The 22,543-nt window shown below is 35.3% G+C and overlaps 1 protein-coding gene across 6 annotated transcripts in view; it reads right to left on the bottom strand.

Annotated features, from left to right (window-relative positions):
- VPS13C (vacuolar protein sorting 13 homolog C) overlaps nucleotides 1-22,543 on the bottom strand; it is a 174,221-nt gene that overhangs the window by 70,301 nt on the left and 81,377 nt on the right. For 4 of the 6 annotated variants that reach the window (XM_021094362.2, XM_021094365.2, XM_021094370.2 and 1 more), the window contains 14 exons: nucleotides 22,233-22,400; nucleotides 21,432-21,736; nucleotides 19,086-19,233; nucleotides 17,579-17,687; nucleotides 13,319-13,455; nucleotides 12,044-12,200; nucleotides 10,551-10,630; nucleotides 10,000-10,059; nucleotides 8,903-9,059; nucleotides 6,308-6,424; nucleotides 4,632-4,735; nucleotides 4,128-4,295; nucleotides 2,093-2,394; nucleotides 860-1,016 (listed from right to left, as the gene is read on the bottom strand). In XM_021094362.2, coding sequence (XP_020950021.2) covers nucleotides 860-1,016; nucleotides 2,093-2,394; nucleotides 4,128-4,295; nucleotides 4,632-4,735; nucleotides 6,308-6,424; nucleotides 8,903-9,059; nucleotides 10,000-10,059; nucleotides 10,551-10,630; nucleotides 12,044-12,200; nucleotides 13,319-13,455; nucleotides 17,579-17,687; nucleotides 19,086-19,233; nucleotides 21,432-21,736; nucleotides 22,233-22,400 — 2,169 coding nt within the window. Of the gene's footprint in view, nucleotides 1-859; nucleotides 1,017-2,092; nucleotides 2,395-4,127; nucleotides 4,296-4,631; nucleotides 4,736-6,307; nucleotides 6,425-8,902; nucleotides 9,060-9,999; nucleotides 10,060-10,550; nucleotides 10,631-12,043; nucleotides 12,201-13,318; nucleotides 13,456-14,856; nucleotides 15,045-17,578; nucleotides 17,688-19,085; nucleotides 19,234-21,431; nucleotides 21,737-22,232; nucleotides 22,401-22,543 lie in introns of those variants that run through there. The other 2 variants (XM_084967943.1, XM_084967949.1) reach the window with 1 other exon arrangement.

The raw sequence follows: 22,543 nt of genomic DNA, 5'->3' as shown, positions 1-22,543 counted from the left end.
CCAACTAGGAAACATGAAGATGCGGATTCGATACCTGGCCTTGCTCAGTGGGTTAAGGATCCGGCATTGCCATGAGCTGTGGATACGGCTCAGATCCCGCATTGCTGTGGCTCTGGCTAGGCCGGTGGCGACAGCTCTGATCAGAACCCTAGCCTGGGAACCTCCATATGCCGCAGGAGCAGCCCTAGAAAAGACAAAAAGACAAAAAGACAAAAAAAAAAAAAAAAAAAAAAAAACCTCCAAACTACTCAATCTTCGTCTTTTACACATTCTGTTCAGTCACTCCCTCCCCTTTCCCTATCCCCTATTATTTGGCTTCAACAGTTTCACACAGGCACATAAGAATTGTAAGACTCCTACACTTTTATGACCATCTTCAACTAGTAACATCTCTTCCTGTGAGCCTACATGTGACCTGCTGACTACAGTACTAAAATATTGCTGTCTATATGCTTAGCAAATAAACACATTCGCCCATTTTAAATGTCCACTTTTTTAATTAAAAGAGTGCTTCTATATATTAAAAATACTACTAAGTTCCTCTGAATTTATATCTAAATATCACTTAATGGTGTCTTATAGTTTAACTGCCTTAAAACTTTAATAGAATTTTCTAAAATTATGAATAATATCTTCAGTAGATTCCAGCGGGTTTTAACCTGAGACTTCTTGCTGGCTTTACCAAATATCTGACCAATATGAAATGACGAAAAGTGCAGGAAGCTAAGATAATGTTCACTTTCAGTTAACAACCACTCCCTTTCAATCTATCATTACTTCTGGTGCACATGAGAACTGCACTGTGATCAATCATAAAAGTCTATCTAGCAATTTTCACATATTTTATACATATACTTACCTGCATAGGTTTTAGTTTTCCTTTTATCTCCATCCCTGGAATTTGCCCATACCATGTTGCTGCTAAATTTCTCCGTATGGATAAAAGCATGTTGACTGGTTTTAAAATTTCAATATCATGTTGTGGATGTTGTGGCAAGCCCGCCTGCAAAATTGTTCTAAAATATAAACAAGAATTATTTTTATAGTTTTAAAAGTTACTCTTTTTTTTAGCCATGCCCACAGCATGTGGAAGTTCCCAGGCCAGGGATCAAACCAGCCACTGCAGTGACAATGCCAGATCCTTAACCTGCTGTGCTATAAGAGAACTCCTAAAATCTACATTTTAAAATGAAGACTATCATGTTGTGTAACAGTTCCACACAGCATTTTCCGATAAAGGCTACTATCAGCATTCTTTTAGAACATGTTTCTTTTCATAAATCAATCCAAATAAGAATAAGTCAAGTTTATATGTAGAGCTATATAAAATGAAGCCTACATAATGCTGATTTCAAAGACACAAATTTCACGAAGTATGACTCTCACACTATTTACTATCTCTCACAAGGACTATTTAGTAAGAGGAACTAGTCCAATACATACAAACAAATGTTTCATCCTCCTAAAACTGGAGGGAAAAAGAAAGTGATAGTCTATTCAGCCCTTAGTTTTATGTTATTAGCACTTGTCCAAACTCAAAGGGAAAAGCTCACCAAACCTAGATGTTAAACAAGCATGCTCTAATAGTCATTTCTAGCCTGCCTGCCAACAAATATCTGAACAACCAAATAAGTCACTCTTGTCATTCAAGAGAGCCAACATTTTCCCACTTGGATTCGATAATCTGTTAAATACCTTATTGAGAATTACTAAATGTGACACAGTTTGGAAATGAGCAATGAATCTTAAAATTTATTACATTTTAAGGAGTCTTTTTTCATGTAGAGAGAAGAAAATAGCTATATGCAGAGTAAATTTTTAAAAATCTAAATTGAGTATCATTGAGTAAATTATAATTTTATAATAGGAGAATTTTATAGAATGAAAAAATGGTAAATTTAGTAAGACAAAATGCAGATTGTATGAGGTACACCATTATCAACCACTGACCAAAGACCGATGGTCAAGTTTACAAAATTAGAAGAAACAAGAAATAAGAATGATAAATCATGACAGTATTTTATCCCTGGCAAAGACTCTATGAAAATTCTATTTCAAGTAAGTAATACACAATCAGATTATATATTTATACCTGGACAGCTTCAGCTGAGTGAGTTGGATGTCCATTTTGTCAATGACAGGGGGAAGAGAAGTGTCCATAGAAACTATGCTAAATTTGTTTTCAACTTTGATTAAACCCAAATCTGCTATAACAGCATTAGGTGATACTGAAGACTGAGGAATGATAATGACTGGTGCTTTCAAATTTATATCCATCAAAAGGCGGAAACTCTTTTCAGCCAAGTCTTTCATGCTGGAAGCAGCTCTTTCTGCAGCCTGGACTGTAGCTGTGCTCAAAGCTTCTTTGGCAGTTTGAAAATTGTTGAGGAAGTTCTGTTGAAAGAGACTGATATTTAGAGTTCCCCTCAAAACAGGATTTATTTTTAAAAGGAAAAACTTTTGGAATTCCCATCTTGGCTCAGTGGAAACAAATCTGACTAGCATCCATGAGGATGCAGGTTCGATCCCTGGCCTTTCTCAGTGGGTTAAGGATCCCGCGTTGCCATAAGCTGTAGTGTAGGTCACAGACACGGCTCAGATCTGGCATTGCTGTAGCTGTGATGTAGGCCAGCAGCTACAGCTCCAATTAGACCCCTAGCCTGGGAACCTCCATATGCCACAGGGGCAGCCCTAAAAAGACAATCAATCAATCTTCAGAAAAACCTTTAAAATGAAAAACTAAATAAAAGAAGTGATATAAGAGAGACATTATTTATGATTATATACATGAAGAGAGTCAAGTCTAGAAAGATACACTCTGAAATAATTAACAAGTGGGAGAAAAAGTCCTTTAACTTTCACTTTATATATTTCAGAATTATTGGTTTTCCGACAAGTTTTGGTAACAACTCTTTTTTAAATCTCCCTAATAAGTGCTGGTCATTTTAATTCAAATTTAAATGAGAAATTGGAGGAGAATGCTTTATTTCTCCCAAAGTAGATTCAATTCTTCTTCTAAGTCACAGGAATAAAGTCTATACTTGGACACTAAAGTTTTACCCACTTACTTCTTTAGATTCTTTTCTTACCGGTGGGTATTCCACATGAGCAAAGGTGCTTAAGTGTTTACAATGTTGCAACCATGAATAAGTGTCAACAATTCTTTATTTAGAGTAAAATGACTTTCATCTCAATTTCAAAAAAAGATTTTTCCCAATGAAGAAAAGAACGGCAAGCAATATTCTTGATACACATTCATTAATAACACAAAGTAACTTAAACTAACCTCCCTCCAAAACAATTACTTTCCAGAAAAATGAAACCCGATGTCTTAGGCAGAAATCCATGACTTATAAGATTTGATTAACAGCCCTGCTCACAGGCATAGACAAATTAAACTCTTCAGTCCACATGGAAATAAATAATTAAAAGAAAAGAATTTTATGGCTTTGCTGATCATAATTATAATCAAAAATTGTAAGTTTCAACATTGATTCTTCAAATGCCTGACGAGCTCCTTAAAAGATTCTTTTAGCTAAACACCTTTTAGCTCATAAAACAAATTAATACTGAAAGCCTTAAAATTACTTCCAAAATACGTAACTATGGAAATGTCAAAGAATGGTCATTCATAGGTTCAAAACAATGATAACAAAAATTCATTTAGTTATCCATCATGTGGAAGATTTCCTTAACTATAATATTCCATTCAGGATTTGGGAGTTTATCACACAGTCCTTTTAGTAAAGATTTTTACTATCTAGGAGTTCCCATCGTGGCGCAGTGGTTAACAAATCCGACTAGGAACCATGAGGTTGCAGGTTCGGTCCCTGGCCTTGCTCAGTGGGTTAAGGATCTGGCGTTGCCGTGAGCTGTGGTGTAGGTTGCAGATGCGGCTTGGATCCTGCATTGCTGTGGCTCTGGCGTAGGCTGGTGGCTACAGCTCCGATTCGACCCCTAGCCCGGGAACCTCCATGTGCCGCGGGAACGGCCCAAAGAAATAGCAAAAAAGACAAAAAAAAAAAAAAAAAAAAAAAAAAAGATTTTTACTATCTAGATTCAGTAATGTATAGACAAAGATATTTAGGCCTCAATGAGAAATAAACATATTTTAAAAATAAACTTACCAAAAGAGACATGAAGAATTTATGAACATACACAATCTGAATACAACCCACTTTGAGACTAAGTCTGCCATCTACTTTAGACATATCAGCATAGGCCTTTCCTTCTGTGGCGTCTGGATAAAGAGTCATTTGGAACCTAAAGACTTCATCTCCCAAAATAGAGACAGCCTAAAAGTATTAAATTAAATACTTAAATTAAAATTCAATATTCAACAAATTATTAGTCAAAAAGATTTAACTTGACAATAACTTTTTCCTAAATCTATTCAAAAAAAAAAATTCTGCCAGTGCTATATCAATCACTTAACTGCTGAGAATAACTTTTACAAATCACTTAGTCTTATATACAATGTGAAAATAGACTATGACCATATTTATGACCAATCCCTAATAAAATCCTGACACATAAGAGACAATAAATATATACTGAACAAATGAGTAAAAGGCATCTCAAGCCCAAATAACAAAAATGAATTTCAATATAGAAATATATTTGTAAATTACCTTTTTGTGAATGGACAGCAAATCAACATTTGTAACTATAATATCCTTAAGTCTGGCAAACACGTCAGTCTGCTTTGGCCTCACAGAAACAGAGGCATCCATTCCTATGGGAAACATGACACTGTTCACCTAATCCAAGTGAAGTAATTCAGTGGTATTTAAATTCAACAATAAACTACCAAGATATATGGTGGACAAAAATTACTCACCACTAGATACACTAAAGGTTTCAACATCTACGTAAGAGATACCTAAGAAAGACTATAATATATTTAAAGTGCCAGAGGCACCTTATACATAAGACTTGTGGAAACTTTATTTTTTGTCTTTTTAGAGCCATACCTGCGGCATATGGAAGTTCCCAGGCTAGGGGTCAAACGGGAGCTACAGCTGCCGGCCTACACCACAGCCACAGCAATGGGGATCCAGGCCGCGTCTGTGACCTACACCACAGCTCACGGTAACACTGGATCCTTAACCCACTGAATGAGGTCAGGGATTGAACCCGCATCCCCATTGATACTAGTCGGGTCCAGTTACTGCTGAGCCATGACAGAAACTCCAGATTTATGAAAATCTTAAAACAAAATTTCAAAAAAAATTAATTGCAGGTGTTCAAACACAAATATCCTGTGCAATGGCAAGATCAGAACTGGTCACTGAGGAAGACACCTGACATTTGTAAAACAGCCATCTGACAAACATTATATAATGAAAGCTGCTTCTCCAAAAACTAAGCATAAATGAATACAATTTGATGAATAACTACTATTTTTCCTATAATAAACTGTATCTAAAACACAGTCTTTTAAGATTTCTCTCCCAAAAATGTTTGTCATTCTCATAATTTCTAAAGGCAAAGAAATTGCCTCAGTACAAAGAGAATGCCTACAGCTAAGCCTCCCAAATGAGCCCAAATCATACCATGCTACCCATAAAATAGTTACTTAGGAATATTTTTTGAATAGAACCAATTTTCTAACCTCTTTGTAACTGCTTACTATGTACATTCCAGGCACTTTTCTAAATTAATGTAAATTTGTAAACTCTTAACAAGCCTATGTATAATTATTATAACTATCTTCATTTTACGGAAGAAGGAACTCAGGCAGAGAAACATTTATTAATTTGCTCAAGGTCAGCCAGTAACTCTTATAACCAAAATCTGAACCGTGGCAGGCTGGCTTCAGAACCCACTGTATACTTGAACTCATCCTTACATCAGGCTAACGAGGAAAGCTTACAAAATTTCTTTTAGAAACTTCTTTTCCAAGTGCTATATATGCATGAAAGACAAGGGAAGTAAGTTTAATGAAATTTTCTTTACTCAGTGCGATGTTATAAAATTCATTTCTCAGGGAGTTCCCGTCATGGCGCAGTGGTTAATGAATCCGACTAAGAACCATGAGGTTGCGGGTTCGGTCCCTGCCCTTGCTCAGTGGGTTAACGATCCAGCGTTGCCGTGAGCTGTGGTGTAGGTCACAGAAGCGGCTCGGATCCCACGTTGCTGTGGCTCTGGCGTAGGCCAGTGGCTACCGCTCCAATTCAACCCCTAGCCTGGGAACCTCCATATGCCGTGGGAGCGGCCCAAGAAATAGCAAAAAAAAAAAAAAAAAAAAGACAAAAAAATTCATTTCTCAGTTTAAAGTTATCCACACCAAGGAATAATTACTTACCATGTATTCTAATATCTGCAATGTTACACTTCTGATCACAGACAAAGATATTAAAGGCATTCAATTCAGCTATGACCTTTAAATCAAACACACTGTCTTGAGAAGTGTGGCTGGATACTGAAAAGTAACAGAATCCCTGTGATTAGCAAAGTGCAACAATGATATAACACATGAAATAATCTCAAATTTACTAAAATAAAAATACATTATAAACTATGAAGAAGCAAAAGGTCTTCATTAAGATTATAATTAATGCGTTTTTAAAATCAATTTTCAAATGCCTATCAAACAAGAACTTGCATGTTTCCATGAAAATTAGAAATAAAGGCAACATTTAAGAGCACCTTATAAGTACAATTTTACTAGATGAAAACTTTACTATAATTTTTCTTTTGGGAAAACAGAAAGCCCTCTACATTAGAATTCCAGAATCCCAGTAGAGCCGAATTTTAATTCTGAACCCTTTTCACATCACATATTAGATCAAAGAAAAATATCTTGTGAAAAACTTAGTGATGAATTAATAAAATACGTATTATTAACTATGACACTTACAATACATATTATTAACTGCACAGCCAATTTCTTTAGATTGTATTCTGTTTCTCCATGGTGAATCCTAAAATAAATTCTGTAAGAAATGAACTTTCTAGGAGTTCCCATCGTGGCGCAGCAGAAACAAATCCAACTAGGAACCACGAGGTTATGGGTTCAATCCCTGGCCTCTCTTTGTAGGTTAAGGATCTGGCGTTGCCATGAGCTATGGTGTAGGTCACAGACGCGGCTTGGATCTGGTGTTTCTATGGCTGTGGTATAGGCCGGCAACTGTAGCTCCAAATCGACCCCTAGCCTGGGAATCTCCATATGCTGTGGGTGCAGCCCTAAAAAGACAGAAAAAAAAAAAAAAAAAAAAAAAAAAAAGAAGAAAAAAGAAAAAGAAAGAAAGAAAGAAATGAACTTTCTAAAGTTAAGGAAAAAAACAAAAAAAAATTATAATGTGTGTTTGTGTCTGTGGACATGTATATAAGAATCACAATCAAATGCATTCCCTTAAATTATTTTAGTCCAGGGCTCTGGTTGATAAATTTAAGCTGTAATTTCCCAGACATCTGTCTTGGCTGAGGGAAACAGACTTTTTCCTATAAAACTCTGAAAGCTTGGGGACATCAGTCCTTAATCACCCAGATTATAGAAGAATTTTTTGCCCTTAATATTTATTTATTTATTTAGCTTTTTTTTTTTTTTTTTTTTTTAAAGGGCTGCACCTGAGGCATATGGAAGGCATATTCGACTCCAGGCTAGGAGTCGAATCAGAGCTATAGCTGTCAACCTACATCACAGTCACAGCAATGCGGGACCAGAGCTGCATCTGCGACCCACACAACAGCTCACAGCAATGCTGGATCCTTAACCCACTGAGCTTGGCCAGGGATCAAACCCACGTCTTCAGCGTCTTCATGAATAGCAGTCGGACTCGTTACCACTGGGCCACAAAGGGAACTTCCCGCCTTTAATATTTAAAGTAGCATAATCAAACCTTAAAAAGTGCTATATAGCATAAAGTCAAAAATTGTTTCTTTGGATTAATATTTTTTTGTAGTTTATTGTGAGCTTAAACATTGTTTTTTTATTTATTCACTCTGTGCGTGTATGCATGTACATGTTATGTAAATATTTCCATGAATATTCATGTAACAAGTACATTAAAGACAAAGAGAGTAAAACGCTCTTAGTCTAGTTTATAGCAAAAACATTGCTCTGCTCCCTGGTTAAAAAAATCTTACCCTTGGGAGTTGCCTGGTAGCATAGTGGACTTGGTGCTGTCACTGTTGTGGCTTGAGTTCAACCCCTGGCCTGTTAACTTCTGCATGCTGTGGTCATAGCCAAAAAAAAACCTCACCCTTGTATCAGATCTAATATTACTAAGTTTTATACTTTAAAAATGCTAGTAATAGAGACATAATGCAAACAAGTAATGGCCTGGATATTAGAATACGAGATGTTAGATATTCACATCATGTGATGTGAAAGAAAAATAATTAAAATGATCTTTGGCTTAAAAATAGGTACATGTTCACTCAGGCTACATCACATCTAATATTTCATGACACAAATCATTACATGTGGCCTTATCTCTATGTGATTTAAATAGTTTTGGATAGAAACCAAAGTGAATCTCTCTCTTCCATGAGACTGTTCCTTCTGTATCTTGCAAAGCTTAAAACTGCTGAGTGCCAAGTAGATTTAACTGAGTGACTGAAATTCATGATTGTGTTCATATTTTAATTTCTTCCTTCCTCATTTTCTCTGGAGTAAAGGCTACAGAGATATCAATGAAAAGTAATATACAACTTTATTTTATGTAAAAGCTAGGAAGTGAGTCAAATATATATGATTAATATTAAACATTTACTTAAAATCCCTCACTAAATAACCCTACTATACCATAGGGATAAGATCTGCTTTCTTTTGAAATCGACCTCATCTGACAGAGCAGCTATAACATTAAGCTGCTACATAGTTAAATTAGTTTGAAAATACAAACTATTACATGATTACTGAAGTTCAACAGAAGTATTACTCAAAAGTTAATACCAGTTTTGGCAATGATACTTCTGGACTCCCCAACAAGTGGTTTCAGCGCCGATTCCTTCTTAGAAGGTTCAGAAGATGGAATAGCAGATGATAAAAAATCCATTAAGGACAGTAAAGCTTCCAAATGAAGAACTAAGTCTAAGGATGAAAATGAAACCTAAGATAATGAACAATTAGAGAGGCAGATTTCAGATATAGTAACATTTTTATGTTAAACTTCAACACATACAAATAGCCCAAAAACAGTTCAGTTAAAGGCCTTTTCTTTTTTTTTTTTTTTAAGAAAGAGCTCACTATTATGCTCTTAATCCTTACCATACAATAAACCAACACTGCCCACTCCCACACTCAACCGAACCGTAATCCTAAACTCCACAGAACTTCATGAGCTTTAAGTAGGGATCCAGGAGATATTACCAGCCTTGGGTGAATCCCCTTACAGATGTTTCCAAGACAGACTATATTTGCTCCAAAGGACCGTGAGAGGGAGTTCCCATCATGGCTCAGTGGAAATGAATCTGACTAGTATCCATGAGGATGCAGATTCGATCCCTGGCCTTTTTCAGTGGGTTAACGGAACCGGCGTTGCCATGAGTTGTGGTGTAGGTTGCAGACACGGATCTGGCTACAGCTCCAATTTAAACCCTGGCCTGGGAACCTCCACATGCTATGGGTGCAGCTCTAAAGAAAAAAGAAAAAAAAGGACTGTGAGCAATGTTTGCAAACAAGGCATACTTTTTAGTCTCATGCTTAATTTTATTCTAATCCTAAAGCCAATTAACAATTTGAATGTTTAATGCTTCTATCAACAGTATGCCAAATAACCACAGTGAACAAAGTTCTCTTAAAAAAGTATGTTATTTGTGTACTCAACAAAGAAACATTATTTTGTATCTGGAACACACATAGTCTTTTAGGAAATCAAATCAACTTTTGTAATAATTTTATTTCAACTCTACTTCTTTTATCTACAAGATTAGATCTCTTATTACTGCCACACTTATTCTAATTTTAGAACTCACAATCTCACAACCGAAGACGGCTTTGAATTTAATGTATAACCTACCTAGTCTTAGAGTAAATTAGAAAAGACTTACCTTGAGTCTTTGTTTGGTATTGTCATGAGTGGTTTTAAATTCTGGTCCATCACTGTCCGCCTACAAATAATGGAGGAATAAACCACTGGGTTGCAAACACTAAAAATTCACACAATGAAAAAACATACATATTCTTTACTTTTCAAAGTACGCTATGAAAATACTATATATGTGTCTTTTAAAGGCAAAGAAGAACATGCCATAAAAGGACAATATAAGCATTTCTCACATTCTACAGAGGCAAAAACTCAAACACCTCATCCTACTTGAGAGGAAATACTAAATCAGAGTAGGGGAAAACGTTAGTGTATCTAGATTATAATAGATTTTGCCTTGAATTACCATGGAACTTTGTATACCTCCACATATTCAAAAACACAGGGTTAATTCAGAAGATTATTTCAATTATCCAGATGCCTGCATAATTCACTATAATCAACCAGTTTTAGAATTAATGATTTTAAAGGAGAAAACTGAGATATTACATATGGAGGAATTATATAATTTCATATATTCAAATATTAACAAACCCTAGAAATGAAACCAAGTACCTTTGTCAATAACATTTTTAGAAGGTGTTCATTTGTTGCATTAGAAGAGTTAATAATGTGAAGAGGTTCTCCCTTAGAGTCTAGAAAAAAAAAAGAAAAGTTAGATTTATTAAGTCTTAAATATTTCAAATGTATTTAAAAATAGACCAGCCAGTTACATAAATATATGGATGTCAAAACTCAGAGTTGTACACTAAAAAGGGTGAATTTTACTGTATATAAATTATATCTCAATAAAATTGCTATAAAAAATTAAACAGGCTCCACAAAAAAAAAAAAAAAAAAAACACAGCAGTGGCCAATTATAACTGCTATAACACTTCATACTACTTATTTGAACAAACGAGAATACATTAAAGAACAAAGTGGAGTTCCTGCTGTAGCTTAGTGGATTAAGAATCTGACTGCAGTGGCTCGGGTCACTTCAGATGCGTAGGTTCGATTCCCGTCCCCTGGCTCTGCACCATGAGCTAAAGGATCCGACATCGCTGTCGCAGCTGCAGTTTGGATCCAATTCCTGGGCCCAGGAACCTCCATATGCCACAGGTACGGCCATTAAAAAAAGAAGGGAAGGGAAGAGAAGAGAAGAGGAAAGAAAAAGCTATAAAATACTTAAACTAGGGACTATTCTCAATGCAAGGTGGCTTTACTTAAAATTACCCTATACAGTTTCTATAAACTTTAAACATCCACAGCAACTTTAAAAGCTGAGTTGGTGCAATTTAGAAAGTGAATTAAAAAGGTCGAAGAGACCACAAGGTGATGTTAAATTTTTCCTATGTGTATTTGTTTAATTTTTATTTTTTACAACTATATATTAATGTCATTAAAAACAAATTAAAAACACTAATGTAACTTATAAATAAATTTAAAATTTAAAAAACAAACAGAAAAAGTTACTTCCTAGTAAATTAACTCACCTTTCAAAAAGGGTCCCTGGGGAGTTCCAGTCATGGCTCAGCAGTAATAAACCCAATTAGTATCCATGAGTTCATGGGTTCGATCCCTGGCCTTTTTCAGTGGTGTAGGCTGGCTGCTGTAGCTCTGATTCAACCCCTAGCCTGGGAACTTCCATATGCCACACGTGCAGCCCTAAAAAGACAAAAGACAAAAAAATAAAATAAAATAAAATAAAAGGCTCTTTTGGCTATACTTGGTTATTGCATTTAGGTTCTGATTTCCTAATGTATCAGTTCTCATAGCACAGTTATAATGAAATGCTGCCTTATACATGTACTTTACAGAACTGAAGACATATGCCCCATTTTCTTTTAGATACATCCTACTTTGTGCTAAGTATTTGGATACAGACTTACTTTATGATAAATAACTCCACAGATAATGAATTTTTAAATATAAAATTACTTGGTATAAATGTAATGAATTTAACTAAATAATTATGGTAACACCAGTAAATGTGTTTAATACTGATAAAAAGGTAGGAACCATCTGCCTATTACATGCACTATCCTCAGACTATACTTCACACTTACCAGCAAACTCAAAGCATCGCATACTAATTTTTTTTAAGTAAGCTTCAGCAGTCAGGTCATAGGCTTTAATTCTAGCTTCCAGTCCAAGCTGTAGGACATTTAGTTCATGTAAAGGCTTTCCTTTCTTTTCTGCTTTTTCCATCAAAGTAATCACAACCTAGAAAAAGGTACCAGTATTACCACAAACTATTTCACTGATACACATTATAAATAATGAAGGCTAGTCAACAATTTAATAACCATACAGAGTTAACATAATCAAAAAATCCACACGCTGTAAAGATGTTCCCTTCTATATGTGCCCGGAAATCACCTACGGTTATTTACTTTGGAAAGCACACTTACTTGTTCAGACTTTTAAAGCACTGCCACTATATTCTAGACAGTTGTGAAGAGAGAAAAAAAGCTGTCCTACCTAATTTCCAGAAGTCTTAATCTGATGGATGGCATCAGACTAGATCTGAAAATTTGTGAGATAAACAGTCGATTTTTAAACTGCTCCCAAGGCAAGGTTTCTCAGCCTTGGCACCACTGACATCTGGATGATTCTTTCCAGTCGTGAGCAGTCCCATGTGCTATAGGCTGGTTAGTGGCAACATTGGCCTCTATCCACAGGTCCCTAGTAGCTTCCTCTCTCTGGATAGTGACTGCTTAGATGTCCTCTTCCTACCATCACTGCCAAAAGCCCCCAGGCACATTTTGAATGGGAGTACTTACAAAATTTTTAATTGATTTCTTGTTTGAGTTCAGAGTCTATGCCTTTTAACTCTGTATCCTTAGCACTTACAACACGAAATGAAGATTTGTTATGTACGTTAATAGAGAAGAGGAAAAATCCATTTAATCTTTCCTTAAGAATCAATGGATGGGAAACAGATAATGGTAACACAACATTTTTTAAATGTAGATATACTGTGTTTTGTTCTAGCAATGGTTTCTAAAAAATTTGCAAAGAATTTCTCTGTCACTATTCCCCTTTCTTGCCCTTCCTATATAAAATCAAAAGCAAGCAACATTCCAAATGTCCTAAAATCATTTGGAAAGAATGTTATACAGCATATGGTCATTTTCTCTATGAAATATTATATCCCCCAAATATAACTCATCTTTAACAAACTCTCAAATGTTTAAACATTATTTCTACAAATTACAAATAGCCTATGTAAGATTTTTTTATCCATTTCAATAATCTACAAGTTTACTTAAGTAGAATTAATTCTAAGTACCCATTATTTAATTCACCTCATTTTATAAAAGCAGATGAAAATGACATACCTCTTTGATTTCAAATTTCAGCAGCATATTAACAATGTCTACAGATCTAATTTCTTCCTCTCCAGCTGTTAAAGTGTCTTGTGAAACACGCACATCTTGTTTTAATGTAGAGATTTCAAGTGGCTCTTTAATTTTACCTAAAGATGTTTAAAAGAAAGAAAAACTATGTAAAGATGTTTGGAAAATGCACAAATACAACCCTACTCATTGTAGACATAATAAATGCCCCCAAAGATGTTCATGTCCTTATCCCCAGAACCTGCGAATACATTAGAGTACAAGGCAAGGGTGAGTTAAGGTTGAGAATGGAATTAAGATTAGTAACCCACTGCCCTTAAAATGAGAAGACTGTCCTAGATTATCTGGGTGGGTCCAGTGTAATCATAAGCATCCTTTAAATGTGTAAAGAGGAGGCAGAAATGTCAATGTTAGGGTAATGCAGTGTAAGAAAGATTCTACTGGCTATTGCTGGGTTTGAAGATGCCAGGGACCAAGAACCAAGGGAGGCAGGCACCCTCTACAAGCTGGAGAAGACAAAGAAATGGATTCTCCTTCAGAGCCTCTAGAAGGAACCTTGATTTTAGCTTAGTGAGACTCATTTTGGACTTCTGACTTCCAGAACTGCAAGATAATTTAAGTATAACCTGTTGTTTTAAGCCATCAAGTTTGTGGTCACTTGTTCACACAATTAGGAAAGTAATTGAGCAAATGGAAAAAAACAAAAAACAACAAAAAAAACACTTCCCCCCCTCAAAAAAAAAAGATGTTTAAAAGAAATACATTCACTTCCATTCACACATCTCTTACATGGGTACTCAACAAGGACTTACACGAGTACTCTGGACTTAATGCAGACATTGAAAATTCACAATCAATAGTACACAGCTCCAACCTTTGGAAAGCTCAAAGTTTATGAAAAGAGACATATACATTTAAAATACAAACAAAATAAGCAGGCTAAGCAGGCTGCACATATCACATTAAATGAATAAATGTTATTAGATACTATGTAAAGTGTACAGAAAGCACAGAACTAGGCATGACATTGTTATGAGGAGGTCAATAATAGGCGTTACCATTCAAGTAGAAATGAAGGATCGCCTCATACAGAGGAGACATTCTAAGAATAAAATAAGAGGCAGTGGACAACCACAGAGAGATAACACATCAAAACAGGTTTGCAAACAAAATGGAGTTTGATAGGGTTAAATTATAAGAAGCATAACAAGAGTTAAGGCTTGATTAATGAAAGTGAGGGGTGTTAAAGCCACTTATGTCATACCAAGAACCAAAAGTAAAACCACATGAATATGACCTTGTCCTGATATTCATACACCCTGAAATGCAATAACATTACTTTCTAAACTGTAATACACAACACTAACAACAGCTATCACTTGCTAAGCGCTACCTCTGTGTTAGATGCTGCACTAACAAATATACATGGACTATCTCATTTATCTTAAAACACTGAGGTAAAAACTTTTTTGTCCTCATTTCATTAGATGAGCAAATTGAGGTCCAGAGAGATTCAGTACCTTGTCTAGTGTTTTCCACATGCGAACCACTGCTGTGAATTATTACCTTGGCAAAAGCAATGAGCAGAGCAAGGTTTTTTAACTATCATCTTATTTCAGCACTGTTCCAAACATAATGTGATCCAGGGAAAATAATTCTAGTAAATATTTTGCTTTTACAAAACAATTCCTGGGATAGGCCAAGATTTCTTAAAAAGGAAATAAAAAGCATTGATTACTTTCATAAATGATGTACTAGAATTCATTAAAATTAACGAATTCTAATAACAGAAGAGTCATTAAGAGAATGAAAAGGTAAACCACAGAGAGCGAGAAGATATTTCTATACAGGTGTATAGCTATAACGCATATAACTGGCACAGGACTCCTACCCAGAATGAATAAAGAACGCCTAGACATCAACTGGGAAAAAAGACTACATCTCAAAGATAATAATGGTCAATAGACTTGAATGACCATGTCACAAAAGAGGATATCCAAATGGCCAATAAGCATATGAAAAGGTTCTCAATTTTTTTATTTATCAGGAACAAATAAAAACTATAGAGATACTACTACATAAGCTCCCAGATGGCTAAATTTTACAAGACTCACAATACCAAGGAATTATGAGAATGTGAAGCAACTGGAACTCTTACACATTGCTGATAAGAAAGTAAACTGGTTCAGCCACTTGGAAAACAATATGTTCAGTATAACCTGGCATAAGCCACTAGAGTATAAGAAACTGAATGTTAGCTAACATCTGGCCCAGTAATTCCACTCCTAGCTATAAATCCAAAAGAAAACAATACATAAATGTGCCAGAAGACTGTACAGTAACATTCACAACAATTTTATTCATGACAGTCGAAAACTGGAAACAGTAATAAAAAGAATTGGTGCTATATATAATAACATGGATGACTCTCACAAAATGTTGAATGAAAGGAGCAAAAAGTGAAAGAAATAAACTTGATAAGATTTCATTTATATGAAATTCAAAAATAGGCCAAACTGATCTATCTACGGTATTACAAATTGGAATGATAGAATTAATTCTGGGTGGATTTGGAGGCAGGGTGGGTGTTTGGTACTGACTGGGAAAGGGCACAGGGAAACCCTCTAGGGTGCAGGACTAGAAATGTTCTATATCTTAATCACAGGGTTTACACTGGGGTAGCCATATATAAAAATTCACTGAATTGTACACTTAAGATTTCCACACTCTACTATCTGCATTAACATACTGTAAAGAAGATTTTTCTCCTTAGTTTTTGGTGGGTTTTTTTTTTTTTTTTGAGATATAATTGACTTACAGTATTAAATTAATTTCAGATTAAAAAGTTTTTTTAAAAAATGAAAAAATACAGTGAGATACTATTTATCTCTTAGTAAACTGGCAAAAATTTTAAAATCTGATAATATGCTATGTTAGACAAGGCATAAATGGTTATGTGTATATGCATGATTGAGTCACACTCTGCTGTACTCCCAAAACTAATACAACATTCTAAGCAAGTATATTCCAATAAACTTAACAATAACAAAAAAAGGCATAGAGAACCTGATGGAACAGAAAATGAGTACAAGTTCTATAGAAGTCAACTGGCAAGATCTGTCAAAGTGTTAAATGAAATTAATTTTATTAAATGCATTGATTAAATTAATATGTTAATTTTAATAAAAACTAAACACCCTTTAATCTAGCAGTCCTAGTTTTTCCCCTACAAATAAACATGAACGTGTAAAAGTGTATGTACAAGCACTTTAATATGAAATGGTAAGACTTAAAGATTGAAAACAACCTGAAATGTCCATCAATAAGGACTTGCTAAATAAATTATGATACTTCAACAGAATTTAGTATCATGCAGCCATTACAAAGAATGAGTCAGATCTATACACAGCATTTATACAGATATTGAATGAACACCAAGATATACTATGTATATGTATACACAAAAAACAGCTTAAAAAATGTTTGATAGTTACTCTTCAAAGGATCAATGTATCTAATAATTCAAATTCTCTTTACATTTCTAATGTAGTACATACACCTTTTTCAGTATCTTTGCTGAGTGGTAATTTACCAATCACTTCAGTTCTTATAGATATACTACTAAGCCTTATTTAAAAATCAGATCGGAGTTCCTGTCATGGCTCAGTGGTTGGCGAATCCGACTGGGAACCATGAGGTTGCAGGTTCGGTCCCTGGCCTTGCTCAGTGGGTTAAGGATCCAGCATTGCCATGAGCTGTGGTGTAGGTTGCATACACGACACGGCTCGGATCTGGCATTGCTGTGGCTCTGGTATAGGCCGGCGGCTATATCTCCGATTCGACCCCTAGCCTGGGAACCTCCATAGGCCGCAGGAGCGGCCCTAGAAAAGGCAAAAGGACAAAAAAATTTAAAAATAAAATAAAAATCAGATTAAGTATGCTACACAGCCTCCCACCAACTTGAATTTTTTTCCTACACATGCAAAGTCCGTAATTGTTTCAAGAATTCACCATTAATCTGAAACCCTTCTTTATGGCCTCTCCTAATTCATGCAACTTAAAAATAACCATTTGCTTGCTTAAGAGAAAACTATGGTTTTATTCAACAGGATCTTTATTTGTTTTCTTGGTAATACAAATCTCAGTTTGTAAATATATATTTGTTTACTTCATTTTTACTGAGTGTCTCCCCTACTAACTTGTAAATAGCATGCATTATGCCACCTACTGTCAGCCTCTCACCTGTCTCTTGTACTCTTGGTTCCACTTTATTCAATTCTTCAGTAACCTCACCAAGATTTTCTGCTAGTATTCTACATAAAAGATTAAGATCTTCTTGATTTAGATTAACCTGTGAAACAATTTTGTTCCAAGAAAAAATAAAGATGTTTCATTTTTAAATAAAACAATTTTAATATAGGAAATAAATCCTTAGCAACAAAACACTAAGGACAGAATAATCTTAACACTGACTACAAAAATTATATAACCACAATACACTCGCGTATCTCACCACTTATTTCATGTTAAAAATTTCATTTTTTGGAGTTCCCATTGTGGCTAGCAGTAACAAATCCAACTAGCAACTATGAGGATGAGGGTTCGATCCCTGGCCTCGCTCAGTGGGTTAAGGATCCAGCATTCCCATGAGCTGTGGGGTAGGTTGCAGTTGTGGCTTGGATCTGGTGTTGCTATGGCTGTGGCATAGGCCAGCAGCTGCAGCTCTGATTCAACCCCTAGCCTGGAAACTTTTGTATACCGCAGGCGCGGCCCTAAAAGGACCTCCCCCTGCCCTCCCCCAAGAAAAGATAAAGAAAAAAAGAAAAAAGAAAGAAAAAAATTCATTTTCACAGTTAAGACAATGTTTGGAGAAAAACAATGTGATTTACATGTCAATATAAGTTCCATCTACTTAACCAAAATGATCCTTAGTGAAAGTTAATAACGATTACAGAAATCAGATAACTTTTTTAAAGAAGTGACAATTTCAGAACACACATAAATTCCATTTTTTTTTTCTTTTTCAAGGCTGTACCCATGGCATATTGGATGTTCCCAGGCTAGGGGTTGAACCACAGCCACAGCAATGAGGGATCCAACCCTGTGGCAATGCCAGATCTTTAACCCACTAGTGAGTCCAGGGATTGAACCTGCATCTTCACAGAGACTATGTCACATTCTTAACTGGCTGAGCCACTTTTAAACAATAATACACTTCAAAGTAATAAAAACACCATCTTCAATATAAATTAAAAAAAAAAAAAAAACAGGCATTTCAGGAGTTCTCTTGTGGCATAGAGGGTTAAGGATCTGGCATTGTCACTGCAGCAGCCTAGGTCACTGCTATGGTATGGGCTTGATCCCTGGCCCAGGAACTTCCACATACCATGGGTGTGGAAAAAAAAAAAAAAAAAAAACACAACCAAACCAAAAAAACAGGCATTTCGCCCAATGATTATCTAAAGAGTACTCAGATATCAGTGTGTATATAATATATAGAATGAGATATAATTACAATATACTAATAATTTACAAACAGATCACTACTAATGTGTACATACAGCAAACTTAAAAGGTAACAGCTAAAGTTTAAATTCTACTGAAAATAATAAGCATGCTTCTAGACATTACACTGAAATTTTTCTTAGAACAGTCAGGAAAAAATTCCATATTTCATTTGAATTTATAATGAGAAGGTCCTGAGAGTCTAAATTTTCAATAACAAAGTTATTTTCACTTATATACTCACATTCATTGACTCAAGATGCCCATTAATTTCCATAACAGGCATTTTGTGGTACCAAGATGCAGCTAGATTCCGATTTACAGACAACTCCAAGTTAATTGGATGCAACAGCTGAATATCAGGATGACAGGAGCCTGGCTGGATCACTGTCCTAATGAAAAATATAATTGATACATATGCATAAATGTCGGGTATAAATGCAACATATCATTAAAAAACACAAAGTCCAGATTTGCTAAACACTGGTTTGAAACAGTGCTATTTCAGTGTTTTCTAAACTTCATCTAAAACTAATTTAATCTGTAATACACCAGCATTGGCAAATTAAAGTACAGGTTTTCCTTGAAGAACACGGAGGACTAGGGGCAATGACCCCCTGTAACTTAAGAGCCTGCCCTTCACACCTGTCTGTGGTTCCTCTGTATGTGAGCTTCCTTTATATATTCAGTTCCTCCACATCAGCAGTTCCAAACAATCATGGATTGTCTAACACTGTACTATTTACCACTGAGGAGTTTCACTGTGGCACAACGGGATTGGCAGTGTCTCTGGAGCACTGAAACATAGGTTCAATCCCAAGCCTGATCCCTAGACCAGGCACAATGGATTAAGGATCCATAGTTGCCACAGCTGTGGCATTGCTCACAATAGCAGCTGAGATCTGATCCCTGACCCAGGAACTCTGTATGCTGCAGGGTGGCCAAAAAAGAAAAATACCTGCATTTAAGGAAAACCATGCAGCTCAAAGCCGTGTGGTTCAAGGGTCAACTGTATATGATACACAATTAGCTTTTAAGAACATTTTTTTCCTTTAAACAGAAGATAGGTGGGAAACTGAGTAAATTTTAAAAAGAAATTCCCACTATTGAAGATATGGGAGAAATTATCAATACAGTTGTTCAAGGACTGATATGTGTACTGGTACAGAGATTAAAGAAAAAAATGGCAAGACGAAGCAATTTTTCAGTTTATGAAGCTCTTCACCAGGATTATTTTCTGGACTTGCCTTATAATCATTCCTTTTTTATTCATGATAATTGAATCTCCCTGAATGTAGTAGAAAATGATTTTAAAATGAATTATGTACACATTTTCAAGGGTCCTCTGGTGTGAATCCTAGGGACACACTATTACTTACACAATATTACTGCCAAAAACATATAGGCTCAATTAAAGCAGGTGGGATCACTCAGACAAAACTCAGTTGAGAATCATTCCATGAAATGACTAGACTATACTCTTCAAAACTGTCCTTGTGAAAGACAAAGAGAGGCTGAAGAATGATTCTGGAATAAATGTCTCAGTACAGCAATCCCCTTCACTAGGATGGGATACAATTAAAAGACAATTTTCCTGGATTGAAGGGAAAATTCTTAGAACTGGTAAAATCTGGATACTGAATGCCTATTAAATAATAGATTTTATATCACTGTTAAATTTCCAGAATTTGTTAACTGTGGTATTGTAAGAGGATTAATGTTCTTCTTCTTAGGAGACACATGTTAAGTATTTACAGCAAAGAGTTAAGATCTCTAGTCTCAAACAGTTTAGCAAAAAATGTTTTAACTTCTACTTACAAAATAAATCTTGGTGATGTAATGTACAGGACAGAGACTATAATACTGTATTGTATATCTGAAAGTTACTAAGAGAATAGATCTTAAAAGTTCTCATAACAAGAAAAACAACTTCTGCAAGTGTGTGTGGTGACAGATATTAAGTACACTTATTATGGTGACCATTTCACAGTACTTACAAATATCAACTCTTTATATCGTATACCTGGAACTAATTTGTCAATTATATCTCAATAAAAATTAAATCTTTAAATTTTAAATATTTTATGTGATAAGTATGTACAAAGAGTCAAAGCAAATGTAAATAATTGGTAAATCTAGGTGAAAAATTTTAGGTGCACTCATGGTACTATTTTTGCAATTTGTCTATAGGACTGAGGATTCTTTTTTTTTTTGGTTTTTTTTGTTTTTTAGAGCCACAGGTGTGGCATATGGAGGTTCCCAGGCTAGGGGTTGAATCAGAGCTGCAGCTGCCAGCCTACACCCCAGCCACAGCTACGGCAGAACCAAGCCATGTCTACGAACTACACCACAGCTAACAACAACGCTGGATCCTTAACCCACTGAGCAAAGCCAGGGATCAAACCAACATCCTCAGGGATTCCAGTCAGACTCATTTCCACTGTGCCACAGTGGGAACTCCCAAGATTTTTTTTAATTGATTTTAAAAAGCTGTGCAATAGCAGTATTCAGAGTATGAATTTCAATGGTCACAAAATTTCATAGACCATATTAAATAATACTTAAATCCATAATTGTTGAAAGAGTATACCTAGAAAGCTTAAGCTTTGTTAGCTGCACATCCATTCTATCAATTACTGGAGGGTCTGAGTAGTCTTCACCAGATACCAGACTGAACTGATTCTGAACTCTGATTAATCCAAGATCTACCACTACTGCATTGGTGGAAACAGAAGATTGTGGAATGATTATAACTGGTGCTTTCAAATCAACATTGATAGAAACACGAAAACTCCTCTGGGCAAGATCTTTCACACTTGTGGCAGCCTTTTCTGCAGCCTGGGCAGTGGCAGCACTCAGAGCCTCTTTGGCTGTCTGGAAATTGTTCAGGAAGCTCTGTGGACACAAAGTATAAAGGGAAAAATTCAAACAGGAGTACAAGCACATCATTACTAACACCATCTGCCTTTTTATTTATGCATTAATTTTTTCCCAATAAATAACTTTAAGTTGAGTCCAATTTTTGTAGAGTTAGGAAGGAATTACTGATTAGCCATCCATCTTTCTGAGCTACTTGACAAGAGATAATTATAATTAGATTGAGGAAAAGCGGGGGGAAAAAAACACTTTTAATAGTTTTTGTACTTGAAAATTTGGATTCATTATGTTCTGGCAAAAATAATTCCAGTTCTAGATACTGCTAGGAAAAAATCATTAAATGATTCACACATCAACTGTAAAAGTTTTGACCTCTACCCTAATCCATAAATACTATCAATAATTAAATCAATGAACACCCTAAAATCAAAAGTTTTAAGATGTGCCATCATAATCATCAGTCTGCTTTAAATATTTCTAAGTCAAAAAATTTGGATATAAATAGTGATTTTACCAGAAGTGACATGAGGAATTTATGGAGATAGACAATCTGAATACAGCCAACGTTCAGTGATACCACACCATCCACTTTGGACATGTCAGTATAGGAATCCCCCTCAGTAGCATCTGGATACAAATCCAAGTTAAAATGAAAAACTTCATTTCCCATTATTGACACAGCCTGAAAAGAAGAGATTTGAATGTACTCCATCCAAAGGAAGGACAATGACAAAATAAAATCCCAATTTAAAAGGGTTTATACTTATAATCATTATAGAAACATTTGTCTATCAAAATATATTTCACTGATAGTTTTTAAAATAA

Source organism: Sus scrofa, chromosome 1, assembly GCF_054392235.1.
Source record: "Sus scrofa isolate SSC_HxYL_T2T_F1_AM1 chromosome 1, Sscrofa_HxYL_maternal_Yorkshire_Landrace_v2.0, whole genome shotgun sequence".
NCBI lineage: Eukaryota > Metazoa > Chordata > Mammalia > Artiodactyla > Suidae > Sus > Sus scrofa.
Note: the sequence above shows the minus strand (reverse complement) of the source record. Positions and strands in the feature narration are given on the sequence as shown.